Source organism: Mytilus edulis, chromosome 7 (genome assembly GCF_963676685.1).
Source record: "Mytilus edulis chromosome 7, xbMytEdul2.2, whole genome shotgun sequence".
In the NCBI taxonomy this organism is placed as follows: Eukaryota; Metazoa; Mollusca; class Bivalvia; order Mytilida; family Mytilidae; genus Mytilus; species Mytilus edulis.
Window position 1 is genome coordinate 29,047,687 of NC_092350.1, and position 26,086 is coordinate 29,073,772.

A 26,086-nucleotide genomic window follows, 5' to 3' on the forward strand; every position below is an offset into this window, starting at 1 on the left:
ATACAAATAAACTGCCGAAATTTACCCAAAGGAACTTTAAAAAAAAAAAATCAAATATAAACGGTAGTACATGTACTTTTCAGTTTTACACGGGAAACTTTACACTATCATTTTCAACATTTCCTTTTTGGATTGGTATGTTCCTTTTGCACTAGCATCCTGTGTTTAAATATCACATATGGTTTGCTTTACCCGTGTCTCTTTTTGCGGTTGGTGATTTCAATAAACGTATTCTATGAAGTACTGGTAATTATCAAGTCACGGATTTCGTTACCAAAAAATAGTTAAAACCTTTACTAAATTCTTTTATAGGTATAATGTTTTGGTTTTACCTGTCAAAACTTATTTCAAACTAAATAGCACATCCTAATTTCACCGAGAGTGTGTATAACGAAGATACGATCCGATTATGATTATCGATTCTTGAAATAAACTTCTTCATTAATACGTATTCTCTTTATTTCTAATGTATATTTTGCCATTTGTTTTTTTAATAAATAAAAGATTTGATTTGAATTCCAATAAGACACCTTTCTTAACACAACATTAAATCATTGATAGCTCTTTGCTACAACAGATTTAGTATAAATTCAGAAACTTCAGGGCTATTTGTTCATATTCAGGCTTTACCTAACCTTAAAGTAAAGAAAACTCAACTTCCATTGGTGTTCTTATGAGCTTCATAACTTTGACATCTTTTTATCACTATTATGACATAAGTTTCACTTTACCAAAACTATTAATACTTTTGTATTTTTCAATAAGTGATCATAATGACTGCGAATTGAGAATAAGAATACAATTATTCACTATATATGGCACAAACGGATTGGTTCTAGGGACTATGATTGGACTATAATTATAGTATTTTTTTTCACTTTTATGTTATTCTGTCTTTAATTTTAACTCGTGTTGAAAATTACGAATGGGGGCAAACCTATATCTTTTAAAAACTATTTTGGTTTACTAATTTAGGTAATGACTTGTTCTTTGTTTTTAATTATTGTTTTTAATTTCATTACAGCGTGTCCACATTTCCTTCAATTAGGTGTTCTGGATGGTCCAATATTTTGTTGGATCAACACAGGATGTACTTCAATAATATGTTGTGTCCATGACGATGTTACACAACGCAATTATCAGATGAATTTACATGTCAGCTCATGTGATAGAAATCTTGAACTTAAAATAGAACAGTACGGATTTAACCAATCACTTCTAGATTTCAAATATGGTAAGATTGTTTACTGTGTACACCGCTTCGATGGTATTGTTGGAGAGTTTTCAACTCGAGTACGAGAAGTCGAAGATACAAAATCCTGCCGCGTAAAAAAACACAGACTTTAAAATTGGCATTGTCATTTCATCAAAAATAGCGCGGCTTTAGGACAAGAAGCAAGGATTGCACAGCTCGAAGTCAGAATAATATGTCCGGTTAGGGTGACATATTTTCCTGCAAACTGTTTACCTTATTAACTAGAAAGTAAAAACTTGAACTCCGCCGGATCAGTGTGTCGGTTAAGTTCAAATTTATATTCATATCACATAAACATGTTCCCGTCACCAACATACAGTTAATGAGGCACTGAAAGACCAGCTTCATTATCATCATTCGGTAGAAGTAAATTTGATATAATCCTAAAATTGTGAATACTTAAAACATAATAGGCTTGTGATTTGTTTGTGCTGTCAGCTTTAAGCAACTAATTTTACCATATAAAATGTTTTAACACCAAAATAAAACAGAAGGTTACACTTATTGAATATGTTTATAGAAGTTATACATTGTGATCATTCGCCTTTTCATACCATATATTGTGACTAGTCTATCCGCAGTAAATCTCCGAACGCCACAAAGGCAGAATGTCGCTTGGACCACAATGTTTCTATTAAATATACAAAACCTACCAAATTCATCAAACTGTTGTATTTCTAGCAAAGTTATTTCTTTTTATACAAAATATTCATTCTACTAGACGGAAATCTAAAAACGAAAAATAATAATTGATGAACAACGAGAAATTAATGAATAACGAGAAATTGATAATCCTTAGCCTTAAGAACTACGATATCTTGTTATTTTTGAATTTCTATTGATAATCGTATATTATCATCGTAAAGCAGTCCTGTCGCATAAATTGCAAAACTTGGTATAAAGATGGATGAAATTGTAAAGCAAGTCGCGTACATTTGCATTTGTCTGCTTATAAACAAAGTTACTAAAGTCATTTTCTATATAGTTGAAAAATCATTCATATTTCGAAATTTTTCAGGTGAGTCATAAACATGTCTATGTTTTTATAACCAAAGTTACTAAAATCATTTGTCATATTTTTGACCATTTCTATTTCCACATTTGAATTTTGTGCGTTTCATACAAAATATTGAAAATTTGGTGTTGCAGGTGATGAATATGCTGTACATTTAGGAGGAATTTTCAGAATTAGGTAACAACACAATTTATCAGCTAAATTAAAATATGCAAAATTATTGATTGCAATAAAATACCGTGATTTCACAGTGAAATAATAACCAAGCATATCACTTGTCTGGCGTCATACAAGTCTTTTAATTGTTAAGACAATTGTCGATAATGTATTAACACCAATTTTAAATACGTAGTAAAGACGTAGTTGCTTGTATTTTGTCTTTTTTTTAATATAAAATCCCATTACCAATATAAAAAGAATGGCTAATCAATTATCAGCACGCCTGACTGAAAAAAAAGGATAGTAAATTCATACGCTAAATTCGTTAATGAGTTAATGTGTTATTCTGTCGGTTGTTAAATATTTTAAAATATTTTAGTTTGTGAAGGAGTTACATGTATTTCATGAGTAAAAAAAGAACAATATGTTTCCCAACAAAAAAGTAGCTTTTTGAAAATATTAATTATCATATATCTGTATGCAATAGGAGATATAGGTTTGTTACTAGCTATTATTATTGGTTACAATTTTGAGCAAACAAATAAATTGTTGACATGAAAAACTGACAACCAAAACGCATTGACTCTTTCACTGTTGTTATAAATTATCCAAATCTGACGAGGAACTTTGTAAAGCAAAACATATGACGTGGCATCTTTTTGATTATTTACAGTGTAGTAATTGATTACTTAGTTAAAACAGGAAGCTTTATAGTGAACATGAACATTAGTATTTGTTGGAGTTATAATGAAGAATGTGATTATAATGTGAAGATATTAGATGACTTAGAACTGCCTAAATCTAATTGTGATATGGCTAGGAATTATCAAACAAAAGGTAGGAATGTGAAAGGATTCTAAATATCTGAACAACATAACACTTTATCAAATGTCCAAATGAAGGTCCTTATTCTGAAGGTTAATGTGTTACTATAGGATTAAACACTTTTTTCTAGAGGTTATTATTGTGTAAACCGGTGCGATTAACTAATTAACAGAAAGAAAGTCCGAAGGACCTTTATATATGTTAAGTGTGTGAGTAAGAGCCCGGTTTACACATCAATAACTTCTAAAAAACATGTGTTTAATCCTTACAACTCTAAAGCCAAATATTCGCGATTTTTAATTAACGTTTTTTACTTAATGGTTACTATAATTATAATTAAATGCATAATTGACAGGTTGTTACCAGGAAGTTGGCCACCATATTGACTTTCAAAAATCTATACATTTTCGATAAATGCAACATAATTAAAAATGAAATAGCACCTACTTTAAAACCTTCATTTGAATGAGATATTATCCAAATTTGAAGCGTATAAGTAACGAAATATTTACCTTGAAAGTTTTCATACGTATGACGTTGTGTAATGCCATGAGGTTTATGTTTAGTTTATGTTTAGTTTTTGTTAATAGCATTTTCATTAGAATTATATCTTTTTTTTTTCTTTTTTTTTTCCTTTTTTTTTTCCTTTTGATTTTTTTATTTCCAACAATTACAACATAAACATGACATACATACAATATAATACTCTCTAATTTATACATATCTTTCAGTTTTATTATAATTGCTTGCAATGAGAGATTCTTTTTAAAGCATCTAGATTTATACACATATTGTTTAATATAAAGAAAAATCATGTTATATGGGTTGTTGGGAAATATCTTGGATAAGTCTCCAAAAAGAAAGTTTAATTTATTCATTGGGAGACTTATTCCACCGGAAAGGAACCAGTTATTAACATCCTGTAGAAAATCTTGTACAGCATTGCAATTCCAAAATAGGTGTTCTATAGACTCATTATCTGATTTACAAAATGTACATAAAGGATCATCAGACAATTTTATTTTAATTAAATACTGATTTGTGGCAATAATGCAATGGTTAATCCTATATTGCAGCCACTGTAATTTACTATTTTAGTAACAGCAAAAGGCAGTCTGAAAATCTTTTTCCAGTTCAGATTCTGTTCACCTAAAATTTTAACCCACTTAAGCTGTCCAGTAAGAATAACAATATTTCTTGTCAGTGCAGAATACATATCTTTTGATCCTTTACAATGTTTTAAAAATATTTGTAGACATGATGGTATAAAAGGACAAACTAATTTGTAAGATCCTTTAGGGAAAGATTTTGATGCCTCTTTCACTGCCGAAATAACACTGTAAAATTTAAGACATTCTGTGTTAATGTTATATTTTTGCTTAAATTGGTCAAATGAAATATACGATTTATTTTGGTCAACTATATCATTTACTAATCTAATACCACTTTTGAACCATTCTTGATAAATTACTGATTTATGACCAATCTTAATATTACTATTCAGCCATAGTGGGTTTGATAAAAATGAATCATAAGTAAATTTTCTTTCTTTTTCAATAATCATTTCCCAGGATCTCAGTACATCTTTCCAAAAATAGTTGTTAACTGTCATATACAGTTGTCTAATATAATCAACACCACAACTAAACAACTTTCTTTTATCTATATTTGACATGAAAATATTTTGTCATTTACTATCTCTCTGCAAAATCCTCCTAATCTATGTTGATTTAAGTGCTGTAATGAACATATTCAAATCAAGCATTTTCAAACCTCCCTCCAAATTATCTTTGATTAGAATTTCCTTCTTAACTCTATGTATAGATGAGTTCCATATGTATGAATAAATAAGTTCATTTATTCTATTAATAATATCATCTGAGGGATTTGGCAGAGATATAATGAGATGGTTTACAATAGGTAAGACTAGAGTTTTAATCACAGTTATTCTGCCTATAACAGTTAGATTCCTTTTAGACCATTGATTTAAAGTATTTTTAATGTGTACAATTCTTTCAGAATAATTTATTTTAACAATTTTTTCAGGATCTACATCAAAATTGATTCCTAGTAATTTAAAAGAAGTTTCACCCCAGGACAGATTTATGTTAGGGCATAAAGTATCTGTACTATTTTTTTTGCTCCCGAACCAAATAACTTAATATTCAGTCCAGATATTTTTGCAAACCAGTCTAATTCAAATAATGATTGTTATAAAGATTTTTCACTCCCATCCAAAATCAAAGAGGTGTCATCAGCAAATTGTGACAATTTATGCTCAACCTGTGTGACCTCTATACCACTAATGTCACTATTTCCCCTGATTTTTAATGCCAGAATCTCAACACATGAAGTAAAAAGATATGGAGACAGGGGTCCCCTTGTCTACAACCTCTTCCAATAGTAAAAAAATCTGAAAGGTTCCCCCTTGGATGACAGCAGAGTTGATATTATTGTAAAAAAAACTTTAACCCAATTGATGATAGATTCGCCAAAATTGAAAAATTTCAAAACATTTATCAAAAAGTCCCATGATATTGAATCGAAAGCTTTTTCGAAATCAATCAAAAGTAATAACCCTGGTATTTCATGTTCCTCTGTGTACTGTAATATATCATAAATGAGTCTTATATTTTCCCCAATATACCTTCCACTAATAAAACCAGTCTGATCAAAATTTATCAATTTATCAAGGACACTCTTAAATCTGTTTGCAATAGCTGCTGATCCAATTTTATACACAGTATTCAGTAAAGATATAGGGCGCCAGTTTTTTTTAAAAATGACGGGGTTTATTCCCTTTTGGTAAACAAGTAATAATCACTTGTTTTTGTGTAATGCGGGGTTCACACATTGCCGATTATTGCTCCCGTTTGAGATCAGACAGCGATACGACACGAAAAGTGAAAAAGTCGGATTAGTATCCTCATTTATCTGGAATGTCCTATTATTGTCTGAACGCAATCGTTTTAGTTCGTAACAGATTCCTACTGGTCGGGAAGGGTCCGAATAGTTCGGCAAAGCACCCCGACAGTTAGGTGCGTCCCGTAACATTCGGGGAAACTCAGCCGATTTTGTCTAGTCGGATTACAATCGTGCCTATGTCGTGACAGATTCTGCTGTATCGGATCGAATTCCTAACAATGTTCTGTGTATTCGGGACGGTGTCCTGTGGAACGGGAATGATCTGGAGAAGTCCCGACAATAACAGAATACAATACGACTGAGACCAGACAAAGCCGTTTGCAATGCGATAGAGCGGACCGTGATAGGATTACGTTCCGACAGTACCTGATCATCCCGATTATGCCGACAGTTTTCGAACGGATAACTTCCGTCAGCGTCGGTTCACTGTCTTGTCACTATCTGATCTCTGTCGGATTACATTCGGTAGAATCGGGACGCAGTCGTGACAGACTCGGTCGAATTTTACCTGACGAAAGATACAAATCGAATTTCCATCCACGATTCACAGGATCTTGATCAGACTTTTAACAAATTTTAATCGGGAATGGTCTTGTCAAGGACGGCAGTAAAAATCGTGAATGTGTGACCCCAGCTTAACAGATAGTTCCCCTGTTTTTGCACCATAATTTAAAGAATTTACAATAAAAATTTAAAAATCCTTCCAAAAATATTTCAAGAACTCTGCTGAAAAACCATCTGTTCCAGGAGTTTTGTTGTTTTTCATTTTTTTCAATGCTTCTCCAGCTTCTTTAACAGTAATTATACCTTCCAAGCTTTCTTTTTTTCCTAAGACGAAAGTATAGGAACACTTGAATTTTAAGATCACTTAAAGTACTTTTAGTTTTCCTTTTTTTATAAAGATTGTCATAAAAATATTTAACTTCATTCAAAATATGTTTTTGTTTTATTATAATTTCCCCATTTTCTTTCTCTACTTTGGGAATAATTTTGCTCATAGAATTATATCTGTGTATGGTGTTCCTATATTTACAATTATGCATTTACTTGATATATAGGATGTAGAGCATATTCATGTTTTCCTTTTTTTTGTCCTCTCTTTTGCAGCGCACTATCAACATATCAGATATGTATGTCTTCTATTTTCTTCAGTTAGGTCAATATTTTCTCACATGATGTTAACACCATTGTAGTCATTTATGTTTTATTTAATATTTGAAATGAAAATAGCATTTACTTTCATTGTGTTGTGTTTTAGACTTTTCCTTGATGAAATGGTTTAGTAAAACAGGCTATCAAAATACCAAGGCACTAACAGGCCAGGTATTGACAGATCTTAATGAAGTATTAGGAATAATGAAATATTATCAACAGGATGAATGTGGTAGGCGTATGTTGTCTTTCAACTCATCTAACATGGATGGATTGAAAAATGGTACGGTTTTATATGATTATCACATATCTGAGTATCATATTATAAACTTACCACAAAAACCCGTAAATGAAATATTTTCAGTAAAGATACGTAAGTTTACCTTTTGATTTGTACCAAAATAGCATTAGGGGATTCCATATGAAATGTCCTACGAAAAAGTTAAATAGAAAGAAAGACATACACATTCTTAATTTACTAAATAGTAACATTAATCAATATACAAATTTTGTCGTTTGCATTTCCTTCACATGCTTAATTTACACACAACATACAGTAATTTAATCATTATATTCCATTGATTGTAATTGATATTTTTTTCAGAGTGCCGTTCAAATCGGCATGCGTTTAGTCCACTTCCATCAAATATTACGTGTAACATACAAGATCATTGTACAGCTGTTGATTGTTGTATACATGTGGAACTACTAAATAGATCGTTTCATATGTATATGGACATAGATTCATGCTACTACAGATTGACTGTTGGAATAGAGAGGATGAATTACACAATGAACTTGTTTGATTACAAATGGGGTATGTTTATTGTGTCTTTTTACTCACGTTATGAAAATTGAGCTTCTCAATTATTAAAAAAAAAACACCTTTGCATTCAGAATATGTCCATGTGAAGGTGATATTTGTACTAACATTATAACCAAAAATTACAATAATGTCAGACCCTCATCACATGAATCAGGTTCCATATCACATTAAAGACCATGAAAACCCATTAAAAAAATTATTCCATTAAACAACCAGTTTAAATTGTTTTCTCAACATTTGCCTTCCAGCATACCAGTTAGATTTTGATCAAATAAAAAAACAGGAACTTGGAAAATTCGTATAGTAGACTTTAGTGATACCAATCAGTGAACAGTTACCGTAGCTATATTGAGTGTATTTCTTTTTGTTATTACTAATTCATATGTTTTAGGAACAATATTGAAAATGTCACTTGATGGTGTTGTAACTGTGAGGCAAGTACTATAATGTTTTCTTGTGTATATTATTTATCGGAAGATAAGCCTAATATTATTCTACATTCGGTTTTCATTTTTATTTTATTTTATGCTTGTAAGCTCCACGTAAAACAAATAAAACTTCATCTAATGACTTCTGTTTACCGTTTTCGTTTTTTACATTTATTTTTATGCCACACCTACGATAGTAGAGGGGCATTATGTTTTCTGGTCTGTGCGTCCGTTCTTCCGTCTGTCTGTCTGTTCGTTCGTCCGTTCGTTCGTTCGTCTGTCCGTTCGTTCGTCCGTCCGTTCGTTCGTCCGTCTGTTCGTTCGTCCGTCTGTCCCGCTTCAGGTTAAAGTTTTTGGTCAAGGTAGTTGTTGATGAAGTTGAACTCCAATCAACTTGAAACTTAGTATACATGTTCCCTTTGATAAGATCATTCTAATTGTAATGCCAAATTAGAGAATTTATTCCAATTTCACGGTCCACTAAACATGAAAAATGATAGTGCGAGTGGGACATCCGTGTACTGTGGACACATTCTTGTTTATTTATTTTTTAACCTGATTGTAAATTTTTAAAAAAAGATGTTTTAGACCTAAATATCATTTAACAACATCTATCAAAAACATATTCTTCATTTCCCAATTACGAACTTTACATGAAGCTTATATGTTTTCCCCATTGAAAACGATTGGTTTACATGTGGAATTCAATTCGTTTAAAAGTCCTAAAAGCCAGGTGATCCTAATGAGCTAAAGAAATCGTCATATTTTGAGTGAACTTCCTTCAAATACATTTTATGATTGTGCAAGTTGCAAAGGTTATATAAGTTATTGTATTCAAACAAAAACGTTTCCCTGACATATATTTCTAGATAAGCCTGTTAAGTTGAATGTTTAAAGAAAGTTGCATAAAGATGCATTTATTCATCTTTAATGAAACTACATAATTCATAGAACAGGTACATCAAAATAATTTGTTGTTTTTTACATATAAGAAAACACTATACTCATGTACATATAAAAAAAATAATCCAATGATTTGTCAAACTTTTCTCGTTCTACAGTTTTTCTATACACGATTTAACAGCAGAAAGATTTTTACTTCTGAATATGAACGTAACAGTTTGTTTCGAGTCAGGAGGACCTTGTATCATGTCAACACAGATTTTAAATAATTCGTTGATGTCAAAGCCTTTGTGTGATTTCTCGAGGGAGCATAACGCAGAAGGTATTAACAAGTGACTTATACCACAGAAGAATTAAACTAGTATTTATGCTTTAAATGAAATAATACTTTATTAATTATATACATGGACATCTTTTTAACATTGAACTTTAATGATTGCTCCAAGGTTTTTTGTTGTTGTTAAGTTATAAATATATGAATGAAGACCAGAGTTGTTTTCAAATGAAATGATTTTGACTTTTTCATAATTGTCTACTTCTCTGCTGTCATTATCTTTTCAATATTTTTTTATATTGATTTAAGTATTTGTTATTCCTCAGGCTTTTCCCTCAATCAGTGGCTTGCACAAAAACAAATAAACGATAAAGATGTTTTACCAAAATCTACAGCTTTGCATTTGATGGAAGATCTCAATATATCACCATATATCAATGGATCATTATGCAGGAGGAAGGTTGCAACTTTTGAGCAAAGTAATGATGGATGGAAAAATGGTAATGGTTAACATCGGCTGTTTGTGTTGTTTACCAAAAATAAAATCACAAAAATACGGAACGTCTAGGAAAATTCAAAACAGAAAGTCTGTTATCAAATGGCAAAAACAAAAACTCAAATACATCAAACGAAGAATGCGAGATTGACAAAAACAGGGATTCAAATTACAAATGTATAGTACTATTAATGTGGTTTGATACCCCTTATCTAGGATTGAGGGTTATATTGCATATATAAAGTTCTCCCTTATATAAAAAAAATATTGTTTCATTCTTTAATAACACTCTCATTTTTCTAAAAACACCTTTCACCCCTTTCCTCTGCTATATATTTTCCCTTTATATTTTCCTTTTGTTATTATAATCATTGACTGTATTTTGTTACATATTTCTTCGTTCACTATTCAGCATGTTTTCATAGCGTGTAATTCTATTTTCGAATTTAGGAAGACAGATTTATATAAGAGCACTGCTCTTGTTTCCTAATCCCAATTATTGAATCTTTTGTATATTTCGTGTTTTAAGTATTTACCCTTGTAGCTATATTTTTAACATTTTATTTAATAAAATATGCTTACTGTTTAGTTCTTTATCATCCTAAATACGCGTTAAAGTGTTCTTTTATTTGTTTTTGTAAACCATTACTTATACGTTCTGTAAAATTTTGTATTCTTGTCTTTCGTTTTTGCTCATGTGCTTTGTTTGAATGCCTTTTTGTTTTTCTTTTGTTTGACATATCTGTTTGTTTTTATAGTGATTATCACACAATTTGACTATGGTACGCATATTTTTGATAAATTTCCCTATTATGTCTGTCTGGTTTTATTCACATTATTGTCAAATGGAATTTTATGCGAATGTCATAGTGGAAGGTTTGGCTAGCTTTAAAAAAAATAGATTTATCCCACCATTTTCTACATTAGAAAATGCCTCTACCATGTTAAGAATATGACAGTTGCTATCCATTTGTTGTATTTTTTTTAGCTTTCGATTTTGCCATTTGATTAGGAACTTTTTATTTTGATTTTTTATCGAATGTTGGCATTTTTGTTATTTTATTTTTTTACGGCTTTTCTTATCCTCCTCCCGAGAGATACCTACAATCCTGTTCTCTGATGCTTTGAACTATGAATGGGGTCATATGTCAGTAACTTTTAATTATTTTGTCTCAATATAACATCAATTTTAACAATATTTTGATAATAAATATATCATTTCTGAAACTAATTTATAGAATGTTTGGACATTTCTAAGTATCGTGTTAAATCAAACAAGGAATCAAATTGAATATGATGCTTTTTCTAACTGTATAATTTTAAGCTTATATGTTTAAGTCACAACATTGTTGAAATAATTTTCATTATTTATATTTGAATTTAGAATGCAAGAAAACAGTTTCCATACCTAGTTTGAAAGATACAGAAAGTAGCTGTATTTTGGGAGCATCATGTTCAGACATTAAATGTTGTGTGGATGATGGTATATTAGACAAATCATTTATGTACTTTTTAAAGATTGACCCTGGTAAATCAACACTGACCATTGGAATAGAGAACATGTGGTTAACACAATCATTGATTGAATTTGAATTTGGTAGGTAAACATGGTTTTTATTTTTCAATTAACGTGTGTATTAGTTTTTTCTTTTTCTTAAAATTTTGAATTGAGCATTATTGAAAAGACAATAATTAATTTTAAAATGCGCAGTTATTGTGTCCAGCGTTGGAAAGGGCATAACAATACAATTACTGGACGTCTATCTGTCGGTTGTTAACGCTCTCACATAAATAACTATTATATTCAATATTTTAATGAAATTTGTATCTAGAGTTTATATCAACAATGACTCTGAAAATTGTATCCTAAGCGCTCTAAACCTATATTTATTTTATAGTATTCTTTCATTCGTCTTAATAAATATTACTTTTACTGTTAAGTCAGTTTTTTTAGATATTCATTTGACGTGACTCTGTGCTTATGTAAATCATCATACTTTGAACGACAAAATTATTTTATTTCCTAATATGTGTGAGTTCGTGGTCTAGTGGTTAAGACCGATGACTACAGTGCTGAAGGTCCCAAGTTCGATTCTCACTCGGGGTGCTAAGAATATCAGTACATCAGAAGGGTAATTTTCACCCTCTCACACACATCTCTGATACTCAAACCGGAGTTTAAACTAGAATGGGTACTTTGGGGGCCTCGGTTGGTCAAAGTTGTCCCCTACTTTGACCTGGAGATCAATCTTCTGATATCTCTCTGGTTTGTCTGTTTCCACCGAGTGGCCCGGTGGTTCTCTCCGAGTACTTCGGCTTCCTCCACCATAATAACAGACCTCCCGGTGTCCTACATGCTACCTTGGGCGGTGTTGGATGGGGATTGTTCTGGTGGTGGGATAATATTGTAAAGGACACATCTCCATTAATCCTGAGGAGTGTACATGGATCCGCTGTACCCTTGCAGTCAATCAAGGGGTGCGTCTTAATTGGCGGAATCTCAGTACATAAATAATAATATCACTTTTACTTATGTATCTTGTCATACTTTGAATGACAAAACTATTTTATTTATTAATACTACTTTTTCTGATAAGTCTGTTTTTTATGATATACATTTGACGTGACTCTGTACTTATGCATCCCGTCATACTTTAAACCACATAATTATTTTATTTATTATTATTACCAAAACTGTTAAGTCTGTTTTTTGTTATATCTACTTTACGTGACTCTGCATGTATGTATGCCGTCATACTTTGAACGACAAAATTATTTTATGTCTACCTGTGCGAATTTCAAACGCGCAATTTTACACCAGTACTGAAAACCTTCCATCCTTTATGGGTAGATTTTACATAGATAAATAAAATCGTACAAGATAGGCAAAATGAGGATGTTAAATTTGATGCTAGATTTGATGTATGCCTTTTTGTGCTTCTTCGTTACATTTGTTGTTTTTATAGTGATTAAGATGATAACACAATGTTGACTGCTGAACCCCTAATTTTGACATTTTTCTTATTGAGTCTGTTTGTTTTGTTCACGTATCGTTGACAATGTAATTGAATTTGATGCGACTGTCATACAAGTGAGAGGTTTAGCTAGCTATAAAACCAGGTTCGATCCACCATTTTCTACATAAGAAAATGTCTGTACCAAGTCAGGAATATGACAGTTGTTATCCATTCGTTTGATGTGTTTGGACTTTTGATTTTGCCAACTGATTTTGTACTTTTTGAATTTTCCTCGGAGGTCAGTATTTTTGTAGATTTACTTTTTAGCAGTATGCAAACATTTATGAAAAATGAAAATCAGCAATGTCGTTAGTCTAAGCTAAACCTCAATACTTGTTAATTATTTGTTACAGGAGATCTTTAATAATTGAAGTCTGTATGAAATTATATTTAAAGCGCTCTCACATAATGATACAAATTTAACCAGATATTTATAACAAATATCAAAATAACATTCAGCAATGTATCAGAAATATGAAAAATAAGTACATTTTATTTACCTTACACCTACATTTATTGGTAAGTGCCAATTTCAGAGTTGATCTATTATTTCTAAAGGAATCTTTTTAAAATGATAAACAAATTGAACAATGCATTGTAGGCACGCTTGAAACTACATTCTTTGGCCGAAATTTTTTGTATTTCTGACATTAGTTCGTCTTAGATTCCGCAATTAGGTTAAATACAACGAACCTTACCTTAACCCACAACATTTAATCTGTCCGCGCAAGAGATCACATAAGGCATCTTTTAACAACGATCATTGGTGTGTTAACTTCAAAACATAATTTTAAAATGATTGACCTTTTTTTTAAAAACATTAGTTTGAGATATACAACCCATCACCATAATCAAAGTGATATTGATCATGCTTCCTCAATATCATTTAATTCAATTGCTTTATTTGTCCACCAGTTTATCCGAAACAAATGGTTTTGTAGATGATAACTTTGATATCCCTTGTTTGATTAGTTGACTTATTCAGACGAGAAATTGGGAAAGCGAAAACCCAAAAAGAAAATAGGGTCAAGGTCAGTTACCAAAAAAAAAAGGGGGGGGGGGGGTTGATTACTACATGTTAGTTGAGAAGTTTCTCTAGCTCGCATGAAATGAAAATCAAACAGATTCAAGATTCAAAATAGTACTAAGTGTAAAGAAAGCTGTAAATTTGTTCTGGTCAACAGTCGAAAATTCAAGGTCACTGTTACTTAAAAAACGATTTCACGAAATCGAAATAGTATATCAACATGAATTGAAACATCATCATATTTACGAAAATTTATCAATTTCAGTACCTGTGTATATGTCCCTCCTAAATGATCCAGTATTTTGAACCCGTGAAAAATAAAATACTCTCAATAAATAGTCAATTTAAAAAACCTCAGTTGACACTAGCTTTTTTACTATAAAGACCAAATCTACCGATCTTTTGATCCTGAGGAACAAGCATTTGCAAAACCGACTAAAGATTTGAATGTTTTTCAGGAGAGAGAAAAGAATTCTACATCAAAGGAACATTAGGAATGGAGTAGGTATTGTTTTGTACTTTATTTTTTACCACAGTGATACTATACTGAGCTGGCATGTCATTAACTGCTAGTAGTCCTTTGTTAATTAATGAATTATTGTCATTTTGTTTAGGTTCTTTTGTTACCTATTCAGATATCGGACTCGGACTTTATTTTAACTGAGTTTTTCTATGCGTATTTTTGTGCGTTTGCTTTTTCTATTTTGGCTAGAGGGTTTGAGATCTCACAAAACATGTTTAACCCCGCCGCATTGTTGCGCCTGTCTCAAGTCAGGAGCCTCTTGTAATACATTTGTAATATAACTAAATCAAATATCGATATCTTTAACACGTATTTGTATACATTTCTTCTTTTTTTTAGGTATATAGTTGATGAATTACAGAGTAGTAATGAGTATTTGGTGTCTGTTAACATTAGTGTATGTTTTGAACCTAACAAATCCCAATGTTATATACAGACACAAATAGTCAAAGATCTGCTCATCACTAAGCCCCAGTGTAACTGGAATATGCACTTCAAAACACCAGGTAAATATATTGGGGCATATTATATATGTATAATTGACAGTTGATACGTTTCCAGCACAGATACGTTTTACACAAATTTACCATTTTTGTTGATTATAACGTCATTGTAAACGAATCTAGTCAAATTACGGATAGTTTCATTCATACAAAATTGTCAAAAATTAAACTAATAGATGTGAGTAGATGTAGTATGAATGTCAATGAAACATCTCTCCGTCCAAGTCAAAATTTGTGAAAAGTAAACAATTATAGCTCAAAGCTCCTAAAACACGGAGCTTTGGCTCAAACTAAACAGCCAACCATCAAGTGTCCCAAAATGAAGTTTAAACAATTCAAACCGGAGAACCAACGAACCTGTTGCAAACATTTAACACATCAATTAATAGGAAAACAACGGAACAACAGCAACACTGAAATTCAACAAATACAAACCCCAATGCAATAGAAACAAACATTTTGATAACAACTGCCATATTCCTGACTTGGTACAGGACATTTAAAACAAAATGAGGGCTTGCCAAACTTCACGCTTAATGGTAACATCAATGTCAAAAAGACGTTTATAACCTGTGACAAAATGGCGTTAAATTAATTATAGAATAATGTACACAGGTAGTTTTAAATTGAAAAAAAAATGTTGTTCATTATACTTGAAAAATACGTGAAAACATATCGTCATACTGAACAATTAATTCTCAAAGGTGACACAAATATACAATAATGAGCTGAATTATAATATAATCAAGCAATATTTGAAATATCAAAAATGCATTACAAATTGTGTCAACAGATCACGAAAGTACGATTTGAGAGTTACGCAGTTACCTAAAGCTAGTTAAAAGCCAAAAACAATTGATAATAAAAAAAAGCATTTAGCAGAGACTAACCTATTTAGGAATTGAAACGTCTAAATCTAGAAAAGGACAAGTACCGCTGGTTCCTTTGGGATATATTTTGGTAGTATATTTAGAGAAATGTGGGTTATGTAACGAAAAAATAAATCAAGATAACCGGTAAGGATTGTTGAATTTGTCATCAAAATATAATAATGACATGTCTTTACCGAGTTTGGTCATAAACACAAATTTATAGCAATGAAGGAATAAAATGATATTAAACCGACCATATATTTTTTTGTTATGTTAGTGGATTGGCATATGGCTCGAATCAATCTACAACCTATCTTTAATGAACACAAATGACAACACAATGATACACGAGTGTCCTGTGGTCTTGCTGCATAGTATTCAAGGAAACGAAATTTCTGTATTTCATAACATTTTAGCAAAGAATTGAAAAACATTACTAAATTATCACCAGTGAAGTCAATTATTCTGCTTATTGCATACATATTCAGTTAAACACGTATGAACATGGTACTATTTTAATGTGTATTTTACATTCATAGGGTACCAAATTAATGGTAATAGGTTTGACAAATTGTAATTGTAGAAAGTATTTGCGTAAATGAAAGATATTAAAATCTATTTAGATTCAGTCTTTTCGAAATATTCGGAAATATAAAGATTATTCAACATGAAATGTATGACATTGTTTAAAGATTTATTAATGAAAGGGTGTTATTTTTCAAACGTATCAGTAAAATAAAACCATTCACAATCTTAAAATAAACAGCTGGCAATTGGATATATTAGTGTGTTTGTAAAGTAAAAAAAAATACGGTTTCTAAAACTTATGTGTTAGTAATATAATTTACTAACGTATAATGTTTAAATATGTATTTTAGTAATTTACTAACTTATTTTAGTGAATAGAAAGTGCAGACTTACTGAAAAAACACTACTAGACATTTTATTGATGATGTGATATATTTTTCTACTTAGGTTTTTCATTAAAGTCTTGGATGCAGACAAACCAATTCAGCCTTCGCAATAAACTTCCTGTGTATGCTAACTATCTGTTGATGGAAACACTAGGTGTTTCTAAATACCTTTTAAAAAAGTCTTGTCATCAACAGAAGACACTAGAACAAAGAACAGTGAATGGTTGGATACAAGGTAAATGTATACACACATCTAAAAAGTTTTCGATTTCAGTGAACAGGGTGCCTTTTTTTAGATTAGCCTTTCACGTTTAATCAATATATAGCTGTAAATACATAAAAAAGATCCGAACCCATAACTTCATATGTAAGAAGAAAAGATAACGATACAGTAGGGACAACGAAACTCATAAGTCAAAACTAGTTTGACAACGCCATGGCAAAAAAGTAAAAGAACAAAAACAATCTTTTAAAAACTTAAGAGGAGATGGTCTACTCATAAACATGTTTAACCCCACCGCAATTTTGCGCCTGTCCCAAGGTAGGAGCCACTGGTCTTTGTTAGTCTTGTATGATTTTTAATTTTACTTTCTTGTGTACAATTCGGAGTTTAGTATGACGTCCATTATCACTGTACTAGTATACATATTTTTTAAGGGGCCAGCTAAAGAACGACTACGGGTATGGGAGTTTCTCGCTACATTGAAGACCAATTTGTGGCCTTCGGCTGTTGTCTGCTCTATAGTCGGGTTGTTGTCGCTTTGACACATTCCCCATTTCCTTTCTTAATTTTACATATCAATCAGACAGCAATTCAAGTTATTCAAACACGTCGTTTTTAGGAAATGGTAGGAACCCAATACCAAGTATAAATCAAGATTACCCGAGTAAAAATAAATTTTGCATGTTTTTATAATTTTGAAATCAATCCAGATCCATGTTACTTCTTACATAAGCACAAGCAGCGAAAAATAATTTAAAAACAAACAATGAAATATTATGTTTAATTTTGTCAAATCATTTATGAAAGTGAAATAGTGATTTTAGCAGCCATTTTTTTTCAATTTTACCCAAAACATGCTTTCATCCACCAAACACTTACCTTATACTTGGACACTGAGAAAACATCTCAACATATGAAAAAAAATATAATTTATTGATAACGGCTTAACCCATTAGGTAGATACAACGTAGAAAACCAAGTAACAAAAATACCGGAAGTAGCCCGAATTTCTACTTCCCAACAGCAGCAAAAATATTGAAGTACTGACCTGAGAGTGGCGACTCGCTGATACTGGGAGCTAGTTTTAAACCGATAATAAATAATAACAAAATCATGTATCTTAGACTTAAATATCAATTAGTACACATCCATCATCCAACAGAAATAGTATATAGGTACCATTTCCAGTCGGAGGAAAACATAACCTGGAAGATTTCAATAAAACAATGTGTGGTACCATAATTCCTGACGTAACAGTTTACCCGTTTTTTGTAGACTACGTTCATCAGAATATCAAATGTCACTTCAGATGCAGGCATAGTGATTAAATTGTGACATATAAACACCATTAGATGATGTTAATGGAACATCACTATCCGAAAACAGAACATTATAAAAATGGGAAAACATCGTACCTTTTGTCGTAACTTCTTGTGTGGATTTCCTTAGTAAGCATTAGTTTGTTACTAGTTAATAGATAATATTAGCTTTAATTTATACATTTTAGATTGTCCATTGACTATTGAGAAACCTAAGTTAGGGAATGGCGTAACATGTAAACTAATGCGGTCATGTACTGGTGTAGAATGTTGTGTTGATGTGGAACTAATCGATAGATCTATTTTGTTCAAGCTGGATCTTGATCCATGCAACCATAATTTGGTACTCCGTATTGAAAGTCTGGTCTACAACATTTCACTGTTAAACTTTGATTGGGGTAGGTTATATTGCTTGAATATTAGATCAAAGTAACGGGATTAAATATACTCATGTAGCTACCAGGATTCAATTTTTTTACACTAAACAAGCGTGTCATCTATGAAAATGCTCATCAGTGACGATGAAATGAATTAAATTAGAAAGGCCCAAACAATAGCTAAGTGACGAACATTGAGCCAAAAATACAAAATATGTTGACGATTGCAGCCAGGTTGATCTTTTTTCTGGCGAAGATAATCCCTCATAAGTATGTGAAAAATTAAAAGTTATGGAAACAGTTGATTTATAATAATAACCAAATCAATTATAATTCATGTCAAAAATGAAGTGCTGACTATTGCGCTGGTGATAAATATACCCACATGGAATTAAAAACTACGCCAGCAGTTGAATCGACCCGGTCGAAATCATAACAGATCTACATTAGTAAATTGAAATTTACCGGAGTCTCCAATGTCAACAAAGACAAAGATGGTGGCACATATGAATTGACAGCAAACAAACAGTGTTGAGAAGGGGTGTATGTAGGTGAGTTCATCTTATCACCACAGTCTTCTACATCTACAGCTAATCATCATGTTGAGCCTGATTATTTTCTTGTCACTGACAGTTACTAGACATCTCCTTAAAATTTCACTATCTGAATACCAATACAAAGATCCAAGGTACCAATTTACCATTATAAACAATAACAATGCTTCAAAACATGATAATATCCTGTAAACTTCAGAATGAACATCATCTTCAGAAATAAAATGGGAATCTCTACAGGACTACCTTTTAAACATCCATGTCGTCTTGCTTACCTATCTATGCTACTGATAACCATATCAAATAATATAAACCTTAATCCAGGCCCAGATACATCAGTTTTCCCATGCGGATCCTGTAATGAACCCGTAACATGGGACGAAAAAGGTATTATGTGTGATACATTTAGCCAATGGTATCATGTTTCCTGCCAATCCATGAGCTCACAAACATACAATATCTTAGCAGACGACAGCTGCATAGCCTGGGATTGCCTAATCTATGACTGCCCAAATTACAGATCAGTATGCTTTGAGCTAGTATTGACAACATCAAACTCATTCAGTATCCTGTCTGATACATCACTACAAAGTCCAATTCCATCTGACTGCATCAAACCTATGCATGCATCCACACCAGAGAGAAAGAAACGAAATAATTTACACGCCAAAGCAAAACCAATACTAATCAAGATGCTCACTGTAAATTTTCAGTCCCTCAAATCCAAACAAGGACTAGTTAAAACCCTAGTTGAAAGCACCAAACCTGACCATGTCCTATGTATAGAAACATCGATAGACCCCTCTATAACAAATAATCAGATATTTCAACCGAACTATAATATATACAGAAACGATCGTAATTTACAAGGAGGAGGAGTGCTTATAGCCATAAATAGCGACCATCTTAGCACACCAGTGCCTGAACTGCAAACCAATTGTTAAAAAGTGTGGGCTAAAATAAGCCTCGCTGGGAACAAAGATATGTATTTTGCATCATACTACAACCCCAAAACAGCAAACGAAGAAAGCCTTGAGGAACTAGGACTGAGTCTAGAACGGGCAAGTACAACGAAAAATGCATTCATTGTCGTTGGTGGTGACTTCAACCTTCCAGTATGGAACTGGTTAACAAGAACTCTAAAACCAGACTCTACTTACCCAAAAAACACTACAAATTTGACGACATTTTAGACGACAATGGCCTTGTGCAACTGGTAGAGGAACCAACAAGAGGTCCCAATACATTGGACCTAGTGATCACAAACAATCCATCACGCTTCAATCGTACCAAAGTGATTCATGTGGTGTCATACCATGATATTGTCTTCAGTGAAATAGACACCAAGCCTATATCAAGGAAACAAAAACCAAGAAAAATAATCTTGTATAGGAAAGCAAATTGGGAAACTATCAAACAATGAGTCAAAGAATTAGCTGCAAATGGTAGTTCAGTGGAGGAACTCTGGTTATTGTTCAAATCCAAGCTTAACCGGAGTGTAAATAATCATATCCCGCATAAAACTGCAAAACAGAAAGATAGCCTCCCCTGTCTCACTCCTAATATACGCAAGCTAATCCATCGACCAGACAGACTGTACAAGAAAAAAGAAAAAGTCAGCTGATCCAAAAATGACTCCAAATTTAAAGAAACCAAGCAAATGGTCCAGAGAGAACTTCGCAGAGCATACTGGAAATATATTGAGAACATTGTAACACCTAAAGAGGAAGATAACCAATACAGCAGTATGAAACAGTTCTGGACGTACATAACACATAAACGTACAGAGATCAGTGGAGTGGCACCATTACGAAGCGAGGGACTACTACACTCACACCCGGTAGAACAAGCAAACATCCTTAATAAACAGTTCCAATCGGATTTATCCACCAAAGAGACATACAACCAGCATGAGTTCTCATCTCGATGTCAGATTTCAGGAAAATATCCATCCGCTGAAGAACTTACCATAACAGAGAATGGTATATTGAAATTACTTATTTAAAATAAATTCAAACAAAGCAGCAGAACCTGGCAACATTAGACCAAGATTACTGAAAGAACTGGCGAAGGAAATAGCCCTAATACTCACACTGATTATCCAAACATCAATCGAAACAGGGGATGTACCATCTGACTAGAGGAATGCCAATGTTAGCCCAGTCTTCAAGAAAGGCGAGAGATATAGAGCAGAGAACTACCGACGAATATCTCTGACTTGTATATACTGCAAACTCATAGAGCACATAATCACAAGCCATATCATGAACCATGCAGATCGCCACCAAATTCTCTACCCATTACAACATGGCTTTCGCTCCAAACAATCTTGTGAAACCGAACTAATTGAATTTGTGGACGACATTACTAAAAACATGAGTGCAGGTAAACAGACAGACGTACTAATTATGGATTTCTATAAAGCTTTCGACAAAGTTGGTCACAGTCTACTCGTTTATAACCTCGAACACTACGGAATCAGAGGAAAGTTCAATAGGTAGATTGCTAGCGTCATATCACATCGGACAAAAGCAGTAGTAGTGGATGGAGAGAGCTCATCACATACTGATGAAGAATCTGGGGTACCCCAAGGCTCAGTCCTTGGGTCTTCGATATTCCTGTTTTACATCAACGACATGCCTGATGGAATTAAATCTACTATTCGCCTATTTACTGATGACACCATAGCATACTTTACAATATCAAACGACAAAGATTCCAACGACCTACAAAAAGATCTAAATAAATTGGCAATATGGGAAACCAAATGGAAAATGGCCTTCCACCCAGACAAGTGCAATGTACTCACCATCAGCCGAAAAAACAACACCATTGCAACATCATACAAACTACATGGTCACACTTTAGAACCTGTCAAAATTGCTAAATTCCTTGGCTGCACATTCACGTCCAAACTGAAATGGAATGACCATGTTAACAACATCTGCAACAAAGCCAATAAACAATCGCCTTTCTAAAAAGAAACCTAAACATCGGATCAACGTCTGTAAAGGAAAGTACGTACAAAACACTTGTTAGACCAATAACAGAATACGCCAGTCCTGTATGGGATCCATACAACAAAACAGAAATAGACCGACTAGAGATGGTCCAGAGACGTGCAGCACGTTATGTGATGAATAAACACCAAAATCACTCGAGTGTAAGCAAGATGCTAAACCACCTAGAATGAAGACCACTCGAACAAAGACGAAAAGATGCAAGACTAACCATACTCTTTAAAATAGTAAACGAAAAAGTTGCCGTGACAAAGGAAGATCGTTTGATTCCACCTAAACAATTGTCAAGAAATATGCATGACAGAAGCTTCCAAATTCCAGCAGCATCAAATGATTACCGGAAATTTTCTTTCTTTCCACGAACAATCAAAGATTGGAACAGTCTCCCTCCTGGGGTAGTGTCAGCGCCGTCAGTCGAGGCTTTTAAAGCTAAATTCAAACAATATGGGGGAGGGGGAGGGGTCCGTATGCGCACCGAAATCATGGCAAAATATTCAGCTAGTTTATTGTGGCCATTATCCGGTAGAAGTAGAAGTAGAAGTTGTGAATACACTCAGGGACATTCAGACTCAATTTCGAAAATAAACTTACAATGCCATATCAATAATATATAGGAAGTCACTGTATACAAATTCAAGACAAACGTGAGTCTTATGTAGACGAAACTCGCGTCTGGCACATTAAATTATAATCCTAGTACTGTTGATAACTATTTACTATACTTAAACCATTCAATAGAATATGATTGTATGTTTCTATATGTTTTCTTGTCGTTCTGGAAGGGGACTGGGACTTTGGGTGTATATTGTGACGATAACAACTTGTGACGTAACTCCATATATCATTTGACAGAAATATCTAAAAAGAGTTTCTGTTATTTTACTTTATACTTGGTACTATTGTTTGCCATCATTGGCACTCAATAATATTTTGACCATTTTATCACAATGGTACATTGTGGTACACGCTATATTCCACACTTTTATATACTACAAGGGGGAAATTAAGTTTGGACACAGCAATCTTGTTTATATTATTTATAGATAATATAGATCTCCAGTTTCCTAAACGAATATAAGTCATAAGGAAATAAAAATTAAAAGTTCTTTGAATAAAACTTTGTAAAGAAAGTTAAAGATTAATTGTATCGATGATCATGTCAAATTGATTTGCTAATATCATAAATAATGCTGAGATTTAAAGTGTTTTTTTTTATTATTTCAGGTCGTTTCATTCGATTTTCTCTTGAAAATGTATTCCGAATCGAGTAAGTCAAATTAGTCAATGTTGACCTACATTTTCCTTTCAATTCAAGAGGAACATTATATATACACTGTATGTATAAATTAGAAGATGCGGTATGATTGCGAAAAAGTCATCCCGCTACTACAAACCAAATGACGTAGATGTTAGCCAAATAAGGTGACAGTACAACCTTTCAACAATGATCACACTATTATCACATAGCAAGCTATAAAAGACCGCAAAATGACAATTCAAACGAGGGAAAATAACGGTCTGTTTTATATACAAACTAACAAATGAAAAATTATATATTCATGATTTTACAGCAACATACTAAAGTACAGAGTTAAAGGCTCATAGCTTTGGACATGCATATACAGAATGTTGGGGTTAAGTATATTTGCTGTCGCCTAGCCTCCCCTCAAAACTGGTACATTTCAAAAAACAAAACTTTTCACTTGACATCAAAGAAAAAATAAATTACTTGTACAGTATACACTAACAATTATCAAAAAAGTTTAATACTTACAAAAAATTATATTCAGTTTTCTATTACCTCTTTTTTTTTTGGGGGGGGGGGGGGGGGTCGTAGCAAGATTACACACCATACTTTTTTCTTGTAAAGATTCACCATAATTGATTTTGATTTTTAGATCTTACACTCGGATGAACAGATAATTTTCCAAATAAAATACTTTGTAATATTCCTATTTATAAATAAATTTAAACAAATATACCACATTAAAGATACTAGTAATGAACATTATTATATGTAGCATTTCATAAATATAATTTCTAAAATATTGATATTCCTTCGATTGACACGAAAAAAAATGTGATCAAATTCTTATGGCTTGATTGCCATAACCCAATTTAATTCAAATGTTAATACATAGTATATTGTTTTGTACCTTATAGCTACTCTATTTTTGACCTATCAAGTAGCAGATTGTTCCAGATTGATATGAACATAAGCGCTTGTTTTGAATCTACTGGATCGTGTATGTTTTCACAAAGGGTATTAACAACGACTCTTCTTGCAAAGAAACCATGTGAATGGGTTACAGGTTTTGTAAATGCCAGTAAGTATTGCATTTGATTAATTATTCTATTTTTAGACTAAACAAAACGTAAACACCACGAAACAAATTGAAAATACATAAAAATAAAACGACGCTAACTTCTTACCTAGGATAACATGTAAATATGAGGATATAGAGTAAATACTTTTGTATTTTTTACTTTTGTTTCGTCAAAAAGTGTGTTAATCAGAAAAAAAAATAGAAAAAAAATTGTTTTATAATTTTTAGGGAACCTATTTAATGATCCACTTCATTGCTTATATTTTGAAACCTCTACCATAATCAAACATTGATCATGCATTTTCCAGTAGAATCATGAAAAAATCAAAAAAAAAATCATGAAAGGTTCCAACTTATAAAATTATTAACAATACTAACTAAAATTTCAAAAACATCAAAATATTAAGGGAAATTTTGTTAATGATTTTTTTTTTAAGTCGGACATACATATAAAAAAGAAGATGTGGTATGATTGCCAATGAGACAACCGTCCACAACAGACCAAAATGACACAGAAATTAATAACTATAGGTCACCGTACGGCCTTCAACAATGAGCAAAGCCCATACCGCATAGTCAGTTATAAAATGTACACTTATATTTTGTCAAACAAAAACTACTTTTCTTCCTTTTATTGTGCAAATCTACATCCTCTGACTACTCAGTGTGACAACTCATTTTTTGTCTTTTGTATGTTATATGCTTTACTGTAATTCAAGTTATATAATGGACACTCTTTTTTCTTTAAAGCCAACTTCACAGCAAATTATTAACATGATTTGATGATTATTTGCACTATTTATATAAAGAAGGCCCAAGTCAGGAATATGGCAGTTGTTATCCATTCGTTTGATATGTTTGTGCTTTTGATTTCGCCATTTGATTAGGGACTTTCCGTTTTGAATTTTTTTCGGTGGTCAGTATTTTTGTGATTTATTTTTTAAATGTTTTACAGTAAAGTAAATATCAAATCTACTTATGTTCAAGACAAATTCAAAAAGAAAAGACCACTACAACTGACAAAAGCAAATGATGGCAATAAGTAAAAAAAAAACTGCCATATTATTGCCTTTTAAAATAAAAACAGGTGGATAAAACCTGGTTGTATAGCTTGTTAAAACTCCAACTCATATGACAATTGTTTATATTCCC

The 26,086-nt window shown here is 32.3% G+C and overlaps 1 protein-coding gene across 1 annotated transcript in view; it reads left to right on the plus strand.

Annotated features, from left to right (window-relative positions):
• LOC139483068 (uncharacterized) overlaps positions 1-26,086 on the plus strand; it is a 115,471-nt gene that overhangs the window by 14,631 nt on the left and 74,754 nt on the right. The window contains exons 10-24 of the mRNA XM_071267096.1: positions 1,025-1,234; positions 2,405-2,447; positions 3,103-3,266; positions 7,438-7,614; positions 7,936-8,148; positions 8,549-8,591; positions 9,647-9,810; positions 10,089-10,262; positions 11,643-11,855; positions 14,761-14,803; positions 15,165-15,331; positions 17,176-17,349; positions 18,845-19,054; positions 23,832-23,874; positions 24,771-24,934. Coding sequence (XP_071123197.1) covers positions 1,025-1,234; positions 2,405-2,447; positions 3,103-3,266; positions 7,438-7,614; positions 7,936-8,148; positions 8,549-8,591; positions 9,647-9,810; positions 10,089-10,262; positions 11,643-11,855; positions 14,761-14,803; positions 15,165-15,331; positions 17,176-17,349; positions 18,845-19,054; positions 23,832-23,874; positions 24,771-24,934 — 2,202 coding nt within the window. The remainder of the gene's footprint in view (positions 1-1,024; positions 1,235-2,404; positions 2,448-3,102; positions 3,267-7,437; positions 7,615-7,935; positions 8,149-8,548; positions 8,592-9,646; positions 9,811-10,088; positions 10,263-11,642; positions 11,856-14,760; positions 14,804-15,164; positions 15,332-17,175; positions 17,350-18,844; positions 19,055-23,831; positions 23,875-24,770; positions 24,935-26,086) is intronic.